This window comes from Diabrotica virgifera, chromosome 6 (genome assembly GCF_917563875.1).
Source record: "Diabrotica virgifera virgifera chromosome 6, PGI_DIABVI_V3a".
NCBI lineage: Eukaryota > Metazoa > Arthropoda > Insecta > Coleoptera > Chrysomelidae > Diabrotica > Diabrotica virgifera.
In genome coordinates, this window is record NC_065448.1 from 77,997,939 (window position 1) to 78,013,269 (window position 15,331).

Genomic DNA, 15,331 nt, shown 5'->3' on the forward strand with positions numbered 1-15,331 from the left:
CATAGTGGACCCACATACACGTGGTGTAGACCGGTTAAGTCTCAGTTCTCATTTGTTTTTATACAATATTCACCATATTTACAGAGAAACTGAAAAATTTTACAATGTTTCGTGCTACAAATTATAAACAGCTTTTTTTGTTTTTTGCAGTAAAGGAGAGACAACTGGAGCAGATTACTATGATTATTTGCAAAGGGATGGTTTGTGCTTAGCAACCGATTCAGTAAAATGTATTTATTATCACCTTTGTTTAACATTTGAATTTATTATTAACAATCCCAATTTTTTTCTCTTGGAGTTGTATGACTACGGGCCCTTCAAGGCTCATTCGCCGATTCATCGCAATTTTGCTCATTTATTTTACTATATATTTTCCTATAGGTACCTATCTACTTAACATTTTCTATCCTACTTATCCTACATAATCTATAATCCCAATCTTAAAAATTTTTTTGCAAAACTTTTATTGTCACTTGATGTTATATGATCTTTGGTAATGAAAAGCATGAAGTTTACAACAGCATGAAGGATTTCACTTAAATTTTGAATTTTAGTGCGAATGTAGGGAAAATGCATTTAAAGTTTATTCTGCTGTTATAAAAATTATGTGTAATATTGTTTTAAATATAATTATACAAAAATAACAGCCATCAAGGTAATTAATCTTCAAAAAAGTATAAAAAGAAAAATAACGATAAAGGGCGATAACAAAAAAGAAAGTTATCTACTATAAACTCCAACAATGCACATCATAATTGTCAGCAATTGTTTTTATAGTTATTTCTAGCGATATTATTTATTTTTGTCATTGTTTCTTTTTTTGTAAAATAAACGTTACTTACAAGGAATTACTTTTAATTTGATTTTGTAAAAGCTTCTAGTTAATATATTTTCCTGTTCGACTCAAAAAATACTATAAATTTTACTTGAATTTGTAATTTAAAATCATGGTTTCGAAAGCGGTAGTCCGAAAGTCAGACTACCGACGTCATCAATTGCGACGTTGCCTTTTTCTCTTCATGGCTTGTAAAGTAAAGGTGGCTATGGGCCTTATCACTGTCATTTGTCATTTTATTAATTTTGTTTTGTTTTTTTTTGTCTTGTCTTGTCGGTCTTGTCCTTGTTTTGGTCACAGTTTTTTTGCTTATACCTATATACTGTGTTGTATACAACAGCTTGTTGTATAAACCTATATACTGTGTTTTGGTTTTGGAATCTAAATTCTAAAGATCTAACTAAATTGTGTTTCTTTCTTTACTTGAGGAATTGTTAAATTGATATCCCATTTTGGGTGTAAAGTAAAATTATATGTAATCAAGTGTAATCAAATGGACGTAGACGTAATACAAGAAAATTGCGAGGAGACATGTAAAGTAGAAATTGAGTATAATGACTTAACCGACTCTGCTCCTTTAGAGGGCTTTAAATGTGAAATTAAGGAAGAAAACAATAGTCAACATGGCACATATGATTATTTAGACTTAGAAGAACATCGCATCAAAACTAAAATTGTAGAAAAACATGAGAATAAACTTAACACATTTGAAGAAAATCAAAGAAGTGAAAAAGGTTAGTAACAATATATTTACGTGTTTTTCCCATATTTAGAAGTAGTATAACTCTGGACCTCGCAGGTAAACTACATTATCTCCACATGGTGTTGTTTTGAATAAGTTCCTGTAATCCACTTATTTTATTAGTTGAATTCGGTATACAAATTTGGTTACGACATATCATAAAATATGGTCACATTGTTCATTGTTTTTCAAACAATTATGGTATATATCAGATTTTTATAGCATTCAAAGTGCTCTACTGCACAGTTGCTGGAAATGACATACATTAATCCCTCTTCAACCGCAGGGGTTACGTTCCAAAGAGAAAGGTGCGGTTGGTGAAACCGTGGTTGGCGAAGGATCCACGATCCAAAGAAGAATATGACATAATCCCAATTTGGATAGGTATATTAGTACATAGAAATAAATATGATAAAATTGCGTATCTGTGAAATATGTATTATCATATCAACAAAAATAAAGACGCTGAGATCAGCCTGTACATTCGCTAGTATTTTAAACCTTCTGAACTATAAACTAATTGCTGTAGTATTACTACTAAGAACAAGCGCCAGTGGTGTATCATGAGTAATTTAACGCGACTGGTCAAATTATAAAAAATATATAAAAATAATAAAACATTCTCATTAAGGATTCAACAGATATCGCAACCGTGGATAAGTGAAACCACGGTTGATGAGCCCGCGGATAATGAGGGATTACTGTAGTGTAGTTTACCTCGGAGGTCCAGAAATATTATTTTGATCTTAACACTTCAAGGGCCATTTCTACAAAATGTGGACCAACATATATAGGCACATAAGTGGTATGTCAAGCAATATAAGCAAAGGATATTCTAATGGTTTCCAAAAATAGTATTATAATTTCTATTTATCTATAAAATGGCAAAAGAAAGGTACAGAGTCTTGATTCTATTTAATTCAATGTCAAAATTTAATAGCGACTATGCCATGACAGTCACAATCGCTAATGATTCTTATTCATTTTGATTTTATTTCCTATTTATTAGTACTTTGACACTGCTCAGAATTTGGGTTGGTCCACTTCCCTCTTGTTTATTGGCTATATCACATTTGTTGAATGTTTTTACAATACATCTTTCATTTGAGTTGATAAGTCACGTTGTGGATATTCTCTATTATTATATTTCTAATTTAATACTATCCTCTCTAATTTCTCCAAAACCAGCAAAGGGCCTAGCCGGGTAAGATGGTGAAAAGTGCCCCCAGCTCGATTTAAATTCCATATAGGCCAATTTTTAGCACATATAGAGGAACTCACTTTGTGAAATTTTTAGCCCCCTAGGTGGTCACGTGACCCCCCTAGAGCCTATTTAGGCTTTTTATGTTTTTATTTTTATCTCAGGCGCATCAAGAGCTAGCCAAAAACTTTATTAAAAAAAGTTGTAAGTTCCAAAAAGATCTATAAGAAAAATTTTTTTTTTAATTTTTTGGCGGGAAATTCGAATTTTTAGAACAATTTTAATCTTTTAAATGACTCTGAAAAAAAAACTAAGACACTCGTTTTTACGAAAATTAATTATAATGTGTATTTTTGCACAATCTTTCACCCTGAATTTTTTCAGACTTTTAAAATTGGTGAAACGTACCTTTAAAAATAAAAAACCACATTTTTTCAGTTTTTTTTTTCGTATTTTGAAACAATTTTATACATATTTTTCAAAAAAGGTAACACTGTCACCAGAATAGGTAAAAAAACTGAAAAATAATTGGGGTTTGCTTAATAAAAATTTTTTGTAAAGCCATCCATTTTCAAAATACAGGGCGTTGAAGAAAACAAAATTTTACACATTTTTACGATTTTGCTGAAACTACTGGCAACATTGTAATAAAACTTGGCGGGATTTAAGAGCTGGTTATTGTGCATATTTTGACATACAATTAATGATTTGATATTCATCATTGGCTCGCATAGGGGTAATTGTCTGAACTTTTTAAAGAATAAAGATAGTACGCCACTGACATATTTCAAAATAACAATCGTTTTTTAATTTCTCGTTCAATTTTTGAAAAAAAAATGTATCTTCTTATTTTTTCATACGACGCGCCATTTTTATTCAAAAAATAAAAGATCTTAACCCTTACAAAGTATTCGAACTTCTAGTAGTTTCTACATCTACATACATAATAAACTCATACATCCATTATCAAAATTAATTCGAATACTTTGGAAGCGTTAAGATATTTTATTTTTTGCAGCAAAACAGCGCGTCGTATGAAAAAATGAGAAGATAGATTTTTTATTGCAAATTGAACGAGGAATTCAAAAATGATTGTTAATTTGAAATGTCAGTGGCATACTATCTTTTTTTCTTTGAAAAGTTCAGACCATTACCCTTATGCGCGCCAATGATGAATATTAAATTCTTAGTTGTATGTCAAAACATGCACAATAACTACCTCTTAAAACCCGCCAAGTTTTATTACAATGTTGCCAGTAGTTTCGGCAAAATCGTAAAAAATATGTAAAATTTTGTTTTCTTCAACGCCCTGTATCTTGAAAATGGATGGCGTTACAAAAAATTTTTATGAAGCAAATCCCAATTATTTTTCAGTTTTTTACCTATTCTAGCGACGGTGTTAAATTTTTTGAAAAATATGTATAAAATTGTATCAAAAAAACGAAAAAAAAAACCGAAAAAATGCGGTTTTTTATTTTTAAAGGTACGTTTCACCAATTTTAAAAATCTGAAAAAATTCAGGGTGAAAGATTGTGCAAAAATACACATTATAATTAATTTTCGTAAAAACGAGTGTCTTAGTTTTTTTTCAGATTTATTTAAAAGTTTAAAATTGTTCTAAAAATTCGAATTTCCCGCCAAAAAAATAAAAAAAAAATTTTCATATATAGATCTTTTTGAAACTTACAACTTTTTTAAATAAAGTTTTTGGCTAGCTCTTAATGCGGCTGAGATAAAAAATAAAAACATAAAAAGCCTAATTAGGTTCTAGGGGGGTCACGTGACCACCTAGGGGGCTAAAAATTTCAGAAAGTGAAATCCTCTATATGTGAAATTCCTCTATATGTGCTAAAAAGTGGCCTATATGGAATTTAGATTGGGTTGGGGGCACTTTTCACCATCTTACCCGGCTAGGCCCTTTCCATAAAATGCAGCCATATTAATACTTTTTGCTTCAGTTTTCCTTGCAAGAAGCAAACAAAACATGACACCTCCTAAACTAAACCTAACCTTGCTTCTCCTAGTCCAGCCAGTCATGTCCATGTCACAGTAATTTCTACTCAAAATGAAATTTTAACCACTTTTTTGCAGTTGAAATTAATTTTGATATATCAAAAATTAATGACGTCATTTCTTCTTCTTGTTTCTTCACTTTTGGCGTGCATACTAGTGCATTTGGCAGCACATTTCTTAGTATTGCATTTGGTCTTGCTCATGGCAATATGAAATACTGTTTCTATGAATTTAATGATGAAGTTCAGTAAAACACAGATAACACAATAACAATAACACAATAAATGGGTTTAAACAGTTAAGTTTTAATGTCATTTATTTAGTTCAACTGAAATCTACAAGGCTCGCAAAGTCACATTTTGATGTTGCCATATTAATTTTGACATGTTTTGAGTAGAAATGTCAATGAGAATTAGGGCGCAGGAAGAAAAAAATAAAAAAAACAATTGAACAAAATAAAAACATGGAGTGCTTAACGTCATTCTATACCTTCGTTGCAGGGTATGCCTCTCAGTTGCATACAATGTATTTATAGCAGAATACTCAAATCATATGTTTCAGTATTGAATACTTTATAAAAATAAATTATAATAAATTACGGAATTAATTATAATAAATATATTAAAAATAAATGGTATGGTAAACAATCCTCATTTTTTAATATGTTATTCCTTACAAAAAAACCTTTAATTGAAGCTCAAATAATTAAAAATCGTAAATTTGGGTCAAAAGTTATTAACTTTTTAAGAATTCCCATAAGAGCCCATGTTAAAACTTAAGTTTGACCCTTAATAGTAATTAAACAGCACGGTAAAACATTTTTTAAAAATCAAGTCTTAGGTTTTTGAAGTAAAATATAACATACTAAAATTTCATGTAAGTCCTTAATTCTTTGCCGAAGGTCTAGAACGTCATTAAAACCACAGCCTGGAAACATACAGATTAATAGTACAGTAGAAGTAGAAGAGAACTGAAATGGCAGACTAATTACCTCGTTATAAGCTGTTTTCGTTATATCAGACAACAGTAATATTGTGCGAACATATAAATATGTAGTTTTTTAAAACATTAACTTCCTATAGTGAAGCCATTCTGAGCATGTATGATGCTAAATATTGTTGGAATGGCACTTTTGAAAAGAGTCAAAAGGATAAGTCAGTGGATAAACAGGAAGAGTTGACAGGCAGTGGAGTTTATTACATCACTGGTCTAGCTAAGCCCACAGGTTTTAGTCTTTTGTATACAGGTAGCTGGCATATTTATTTGTTGCAATCACCACACCAAAACAGGAAAGTAAACATGTTTTTCTCATTTTCCCTCGTTTCTATAGTTCAATAGGAATTTCTTAGGACACCTGATGTACCTCGTTATAAGTGAAACCTTGTAATACCTGTGTTCGTTATAGAGAGAGTATACTGTATAAAGAACAAAGAAGGCACAGAGATAACTCAAATTATACAGATAACACAAGAATATTATAAAAACCTCCACAATACAAAAAATGCAACAACAAATAAAAATGTCAACTCCGACTTACAACTAGAAATCAGTAAGAATGAGATAAGAAGAGCACTCAAGGAGATGAAGAATAATAAATCACTAGGAAAAGACGGCATAACAGTTGAAATGCTAAAAAATGGTGGGAAGATAACTAGAGAAGTTTTGTACCTACTTATGAAAACAATATGTACTACTAAATACCCAACAATAGTAACACTGTCACTATTTAAGAAAGAGATTAAAAGGATGTAAAGAATTACAGACCCATAACTTTACTAAATGTGATGTACAATGTACAAGCTCTTAACCAAAATATTCATATTCAGAAATGTTTATTGCTTTTAACTACAGTAATGCTTCAAGTAACATAATAGCTCACCTAATAAAACATTTTCCCCCATGACCATTGGTCGCCTGGGGGGTTGGCCAAAATATAAATCAACATTTTTTTCCTATAACTAACAATAAAATTAACAATTATTAATAAAAAATATAACTAATGAATATGAAAAAAATTATAACTATTAGGTATAGTTTCCAGTGAAATTCCTTTGCTGGGATAAGCTTACACCAGGCACCAGAATACATAATGAAATTGTATAAAGTATTATGTTCTAAGATAAACATATAAACACAATTAAATTAAATATTAATTAAGATTTAATAAAGCATAAAAGGTCACTCATTAATTGAGAAGTATAGATTAAATTTTACCTATTAGAATGTCGTGAATACAAGCTCAAAATCAGTTAAGAACTGGTGAAGAGGCACAATACATGCAGAAGAAGAATAGAATGTCATGAGTCTAATAGTTATATTCCAACACTAGATTGTATCTATACTTCCATGCATCCCTTGCATATCCAACCAGTTCCCTCCAGCCCAAACCTCTCATAAGTTCCAACAATTCTTCCCTATCTAATCTACTTTTTCTGAACCACTTCATTCTGTAACCAAAATATTAACAAACATGTTAACAACACCAGGCAAGAGAACAAGCTAGATTTTGAAAGAACTTCAGTACAAGTGACCACCTTTTAACGATGAAGATATTGACTGAAAAGGCTAATGAATATCATATCCACCTATAATGGCATTTATAGAACTTGTGTGGGGCACTGGGCAGTAAAGAATTTTCTACAAAACAGCAGAAAAGGTTACAGAAAATTGCTAAGTGCAAGAATGCAGGGAAAAAGACCTATTGGAAGACCTAAAAAGAGATGGGAAGACGAAGTGATGAGGATGCCAGGAACTTCCTGGGAACGTGTTCATGGAAAAGAACAGCGGTAAATCGAAATGATTGGAGAAGCTTGTTGAAGGAGGCCAAGGCTCGATTTGGGCTGTAGTGCCATTGGATGGATGGATGGAACTATTAAACTAATGAAACAAATGGATCCTATTAAAACCTATAAGTAAGACAAGGATATACAAGATACCATCTCATCCAAGCTTTTCCACCAAGCACTATAAGATGTGTTCAAACAACTACACTGGGATAACTGGGGTATTAACATAATTAGACAATATCTGAATCACTTATGACATGCTGACGATATGTCATTGTATTAAACAGAAAAAAGTGAAGAATTACAAAGAATGATGGAAGAACTAGATAGAGAATGGACATATAGGAAGATGAATTACAATAAAACAGAAATCATGAGCAATCAATGAAGAACTAATAACTAACTTGTCGCACTCCTATTTCTATTATTGATAGTTTCTGTATTTCCCTTATGTTATTGCTTATGTTACAAAGTTGTCCATTGTCATCTTCGTTAATCTGATCAGTTTTGCTGGTATATTAATGTTTTGCATTTCTTGTAAGAGGTGGTGTCTATTTACAGAGTCAAAAGCTTGCTGAAAGTCTATACTGCTTTTCAATCAGTTTTGTTAATAGGTGAATTGCGTCTCTAGAGTCGATTTCCCTTTTCTGAAATCTTGTTGGTATTGTCCTAGTGTATTTTTTTGGTGTATTTATTTATTCTGTTTCTCAAGATGCTTGTCAGTATATACACAAGGTATCCAGAAACTCTACCGACAAACGAAGACAGGAGATAATTTTAAGACCATTTAACCCCATTCACCTAGTCCATAAATGCTTCCTAAGGGAGCTAGAGCTCTTTGAAGATGGCGTCGTGTAATTAGTTTTTGTTAAATACCTCCAGAACGCTTCTGTCTAGAAAAACGAAAATTGGAATGCATATATTTACTTTTCAGAGATGAATCTATTGCATCCGTTGTAAATTTCTAGTTTTGGGTAGGGCAACAGTTATTTTATCGCATAACTTTTTTGTCTTTAACTTTTAAGCATTTTTGACACTGGATTATTAAATTGTGAGGTATTCTAGTACTAAAAGGTCCTCTTGATTTAAGTCGATGGGACACACCGTTTCCTAGAAAAATCGATTCGAAAGTTTTTCGTTTTGGGAAATTTGGAAAAAAAATGATGTTTTTTACCAACTTAAAGCAAGAGTAACTTTTAGTACTCTAATACCTCATAATTTAATAATCTAGTGTCAAGAATGCTTGAGAATCATGATACTATGACAAGAAGATAAATCAACGCGCATGATGGTCTTGCATCCCTATCGCTCACTGTGACGTAAACCAGAGACAACTTTCCTGGCGCCAAGTTGAATTCTTTATTTGTGTTCATGTTCATTCGTGTTAATAGAATAGTTATCTCTCACGTGTTGCTTCAAAACGTATTGAATGAGATTTTTGTTTATTCGTTTATGTAGTAAAAAACTTTTACATTATATAGTTATATAAATTTTGTGGTGAAAATATTCAGTTTACTGTGTTAATATCCAATAATTTGCTTATAGAACGCAAGTTGCTCTCAGCTATTATATCTGTACCTATTTTATAAAGAAGACTAATTTTTGTTTACCGTGTATTGTGCAGTGGTGGGTTGTATAAACAATAACAATAAAAAAAGTAAAACTTTTTCGAAGTGTCGTTTTTTCGTGTTTCCTAGAGACAAACACATATGTAAAGTGTGGGTCTCCAAGTGTTTTCAGCGTTACCTATTCGAATCCAATTTTAGAGTTACTTAATAATACAGAAAAACTAGATTTAAATATTGCTCACAAAATAAATAAAGACTTTTTGACTGTCAAAGGTGCTCAACGCCAAAAGGTTAAATTTGCCACTAAATTATTTTCACATACAGTTTTTCGAGCCATTTCTAGATTAGGAATTTTAGGTTTATATAAAAATAAAAACAACAATTGGCTTGAGTGCTCTGACTTCTTCAAAACTGTTAATTATTGGTTTGATATTTTTAACTCCAGAGTACCTCACAGTGACTCTAGAAATCATATGAAAGCATATGGGTTGGCTTTGAGGTAACAAAATGAAATTTTAAATAAAATGGAGGAGACAATATTATCTGTAAGAAAAATGGGATCTAAGTCTTCCAATCTACTTCCATTTCAGCGAGGTATAATAATATCAATAATATCAAGGTTTCAATAATTGAAACAACTTTTTGTTGACTTAAAAAAGGACTTTGATATAAAATATATATTATCTTACAATCTTAATCAGGACCCTCTAGAAGGACAATTTTCAATTATAAGAGCAGTTGGTGGTCTACATTCTACATGATCATCCAACTGCTATGGAATTTAAGTATACATAGATTAAGAAACTATACAGGGTGTCCCGAAAAGATTGGTCATAAATTATACCACAGATTCTGGGGTCAAAAATAGGTTGATTGAACCTCACTTACCTATATACAATAGTGCACACAAAAAAAGTTACAGCCCTTTGAAGTTACAAAATGAAAATCGATTTTTTTTCATATATCGAAAACTCTCAGAGATTTTTTATTGAAAATTGACATGTGGCATTTTTACGACAGCAATATCTTACAAAAAAAATTAAGTAAAATTTGTGCACCCCATACAAATTTTATGGGGGTTTTGTTCCCTTAAACCCCCCCAAACTTTTGTGTACGTTCCAATTAAATTATTATTATGGCACTATTAGTTAAACACATTATTTTTAAAACTTTTTTGCCTCTTAGTACTTTTTCGATAAGCCAGTGTTTATCGAGATATTTTGAATATTTGTCGAATCCACCACATATTTGTATATGGTTAAGTACGGTTATAGAGACCTGTTAATAATCTGAAAATTTATTTATAATTTACATTTTTAGGTATATTTTGAAAAAGAAGCTACATCTCGATAAAAGGTGACTTATGAACAAAAGACTAAGAGACAAAAGTTTTAAAAACACTGTGTTTAACTAATGGTACCACAATAATAGTTTAATTATTTATTTATTTATTATTAAATTTTTACGTAAATATATTGAAAAAGAAGCCGCATCTCAATAAAAACTGGCTTATCGAAAAAATACTAAGAGGCGAAAAAGTTTTAAAAACGTTGTGTTTAACTAATGGTACCACAATAATGAATTAATTGGAACGTACACAAAAGTTTGGGGGGGTTTAAGGGAACAAAATCCCCATAAATTTTTTATGGGGTGGACAAATTTCACTATAATTTTGTTTTAAGATGTTCCTGATATAAAAATTATACATATCCATTTTCAATAAAAAATCTCTAATAGTTTTCGATATATTGAAAAAAATCGATTTTCATTTTGTAACTTCAAAGGGCTGTAACTTTTTTTGTGAGCATATTTGTACTAAGGTAAGTTAGGTTCAATCGAACTATTTTTAACCCCAGAATGTGTGGTATAATTTATGACCATTCTTTTCGGGACACCCTGTATAATGGGTAGAAATAATAAAATTATTTCAGCATCTGCAAACGTAAATAATGTATCAGAGTCTGCCAATGTTACTATTAACAATCTAATTAATTGTGAAATTGTAACTGAAGAGATGTTTTCCTCGCTAAACCTGCCTAGTGGTGATATAGAAATTGATCACGAAGTTTTAGTTGACAGTGAAGAAGATTTTATTAGTCCGAATATAACAGACCTGGAATGGGATGGATTGGAGAATTTAGCCAGCTTCATTGCATTTAAGTTAAAAAAAAAAAGAAAAACTTGGATATATTCCGGATGCTAACGATAAATCGTTTACTTGGGTAAACCACGTTTTCGAGTGTGGTTTACTAAAACCAACCCTGGAATTTGTAACTAAATGTAGTGAACTGAAACATATTTTTCGTACTTATAATCGCAGTACATTAAAAATTAGTAAACATTATCTGAAAAACCTATTAGAAGCCGCAAAACAAGTATATCTCAGTGACGACGTAAAATTACTTTTTTAGATTTAAATTGTATTTTAAAATAAAGATGCTAAATAAAAATATTAAAGATAATTACTGGTGTGAGTTTTTATTGAATCTCACCCCACCGTGGCAAAAGGGGTTTAATTTTACCTTTTGCCTAATTGGACATAAGCAGAGTATGGGCCGGTTGGTCGTGGGAAAATTTTGCCGGCCGTGGGAAAGTGCGGCATCCTTTGATGTTTGCCGCCAGAAAGCCACGCCCACCGACCATAGCCACGCCCACCGACCAATGAGAACGAAGCCCCGCCCACCCGCAGCATCACCCATGGACCAATGAGATCAAAGTCCAGCCTACCGACCAATGAGAACGAGCTACGTCACGAAGCCCCAAGATGGCCACCTGTTCTTCCTCTTTTCGTTTGTCATGCTGTCAATTCTTCTTCTTCTTTTCGGTTGTCAATTCTTCTTCTTTTTCGCTTATCAATTATTAGTCCTTTCGTATTGTTACAGATCTTCTTCTTCTTATCTGTCGAATGACACAAAGTTCTTGCTTATCTGCCAAAATGTTGTCTGTCACGTGAGACATAAAAATATTGCCAAAAGGGCATTACAGCATATCTCCGTTGCTATTGGTCCGATTTTCACGTAAGAGGGCTCGTTGGAACGGGGAGGGGGTAACGAATAAGTTGAGACAAAAAACAAAGATGGCGACATTGCCAAAACGGCATTACAGCATATCTTCGTTGCTATTGGTCCGATTTTGACGTATGGTGTGTCAAATGAAAACGGTGGCGAAACAGAAGCCAACTGTCAATTCTTCTTCTTATTTCCGTCTATCGCAAATTGTACAGGGTGTAGTCAGAAAGTCAAATCAATTCTTCTTCTTTTCAGCTGTCACAGTTATTCTTCTAGTTGTTTGTTAAATATACGTTCACAGTTCCTTCTTATCTACCAAAATGTTATCTGTCACTTCAGACATAGATGCAATGTCAAGGGAACATTAGGTATATAACGACTAAACGACTTAACGTAGAGAGACGCACGACTCATCGCTGATAACGTACACGACGTAATAGAATCATTCTTTTGATATGTCCAAACCATCCCTCTCTCATGAATTTTATCAAATACAACGCAACGGTATTTTCAACAAAACAAACATTCGAATTCGTTTACATGCACACACAAACGCGCGCGCGCGCACACACACACACAAGCGCACACACACACTTCTCCATCTGACAAGTAGATCAAATCACCTTCTCATATTTCTTGAAGGCTACAACCTGTTCATGGCGATCGAACGCCATCAGGTACATCTAAAAAACCAACCAACAAAACAAACACATTATATTCTTTAACTATGTCCAACCCATCCAGCACCTACCTGTCATCGTAGAAAAAAAAGACACTCCTTCAGTCTGCACTATTATTCTGAATATTCATATCATTTTTATGAAAATTACTGAATAAATATTTTCGCATTTCGCAGCCGTCAATTCTTCTTCATTATGTCGAGCCATCGTCATTTCTTCTTTTCGTTTGTCACGTCAACTTCCTCTTTGCGATCTGTCAATTCTTCTGTTCCGCAGCAACCAATTCTTCTTCATTGTATTGCGCCATCGTCTTCTTTTTGATCGGTCAACGTCAAATCTTCTTTTCTCAAAGAAAATTAAATATTTAGCATTGCAAAAACGTCAAAGCTTCTCCTGTGCCACTGCCGTCAAGTATTGGTCTGTCAACTCAAAAGGAAGTGCTGCATACAATAGGCAAGGAAATTTTCAATATAGTGAGAGTTAGAAAAACTTCATACCTAGGCCACATACTGAGACAATATGCTCAAAAGATTACGAAATAACAGTATACCAAACACTGCTGTTACACTCTACTGTGATTGCCAAAAAGCTATTAGATCGTATCTTCACTGTTATCGGTTCGATTTTGACGTATGAGGCGTCAAATACACAAACCCACCGTCCACTGCTCGACACGTGGCTACCCATTATTGTTCTGTAAAATAAACTAGTCAAATTTCCCCTTTTCTACAAAGATCTTTAATTATTTCGTCTATAAGTAATTTTTGATCAACCCCCGTATATACAATTACTAATTTTTCATACAGTACAATAATTCACACGAAAATTCAAATCTGGATTTCTAAAATCTTTTATTTTATAATGTTTATTTCACTTGTAATTTTTGATCAACCTCGTATATATAAGTAGTAATATTTTTCATACATTTCAATTAAAATAGGTGAAATGTAATACCAACATAAATTTATGGTGATGACAAAAGAATAGTGGACATAGAAAAGTGGTGAAGGCATAAAAATTGTGGATATTTATCATAATTTAAGAAAAGCAAATCGACGATAGCATATTTTAGGAGACGTTTCTACTGGAAACATCAAAAAATAGTGTTGATGGTGTACCAAAGATACTACGTAAAAAAGCATCATATCACTCATATTAAAAAAAAAATTAAGCTTTTCAACCAAAAAAAAATGCTCAAAAACTTACCGTAATTATACACAATTAACTACACTAACAAAAATCTCCGACAGTTCGAAACAATGAAAAATGGAAACATTTGTTTTTCGTTAAAGCGTAAAACACACGAATGTCCACAATGAAATCCTACGAAAAAATACATTAGGACTACGGCCCTAATAGTTACTGCCTTCAAGGCCGTTTTTTTTTAAAATAATTATTTATTTAAAATATCAGAAATGCGAGAGATTAAATTTTATACCTTTCGTTTCTAACGATTACAATGTTATCAGATTGAAATAATAATTAATAAAAATTAATTACATTGAAAAAAATAAATAATATTCACAATTCTGCAGTTTTCGAATCAGATCGGTTATAGTCCAAATGCTGACTCATTGGATTGATGTTATTGTCGCAGGGGGGTCAAATCAGGTCGGTTATAGTCCAAATGCAGACTCATCGGATTGAGGCTATTGTCGCATGGAGTGCAATGACTTTAAATCGCACGTTTGTTTGATTAATTGTTTAATAGTTGTTTAATTAAAAAGAACACGCGTTTGTAACAGGAGCAACGGTACCCGTAGTAAAAGGCGTACCATCAAACTTGCAAAAACATCAACAATAACGGGAAAAAACTACAAAAAATATGACATTTTGTTTGTTTAAAAATTCTGTTTTTTTGTGTTCTCCTCTAACATAGATGTAGTCGGAGATGTAGAAATGATAAACATGTATACTTTTAGAAAAAAATACAGGGCACAAATGGAAACTGCTAGAAAAGAAAAGTCATTTAAATTTAAGAGTAAATTATACTTAAAAACAAAAAGCTGAACTCTCAAAGATGTGCCACTAGACTAAATGAGTCCTTACGAATTGGCTAAATTTATCTACCAATACAGTTATCCGCACTAATTGATTATTTTACACATGCGGCATTAGCACGGTCAAAGTTAAAAATATTGTTATCTAGACTTGCAACTAACGAATCTAATACAAAAATTTCGAACTTCTACTTACAAAATACGCTAAATACGCTTACCTAGATAAGGATAGGTAGGCAGTCTCCATCACTGAGACGCTAACAGAAGGGCGTAAAGATGTACAGAGACACACTAAGCCAACCAAACACCATCACTGATGCGGTAACAGAACACCAGAGAGGTATGCACAGACACGCTAAGCCAAGCAGACACCACAATTGACACGCTAGCAGAACGCCAGAGAGGTATGCACAGACACGCTAAGCCAAGCAGACACCACAATAATTGACACGCTAGCAGAACGCCAAAGAGGTCAAACTTGGAAAAAAATACAAATTA

At 32.4% G+C, this 15,331-nt stretch overlaps 1 protein-coding gene across 1 annotated transcript in view; it reads left to right on the forward strand.

The window, feature by feature from the left end:
• Positions 1 to 1,157: 1,157 nt before the first annotated feature.
• The window catches only part of LOC126886451 (putative zinc finger protein 66), a 43,197-nt gene continuing 29,023 nt past the window's right edge, over positions 1,158 to 15,331 (forward strand). The window contains exon 1 of the mRNA XM_050653393.1: positions 1,158 to 1,569. Coding sequence (XP_050509350.1) covers positions 1,329 to 1,569 — 241 coding nt within the window. The 5' untranslated portion in view covers positions 1,158 to 1,328. The remainder of the gene's footprint in view (positions 1,570 to 15,331) is intronic.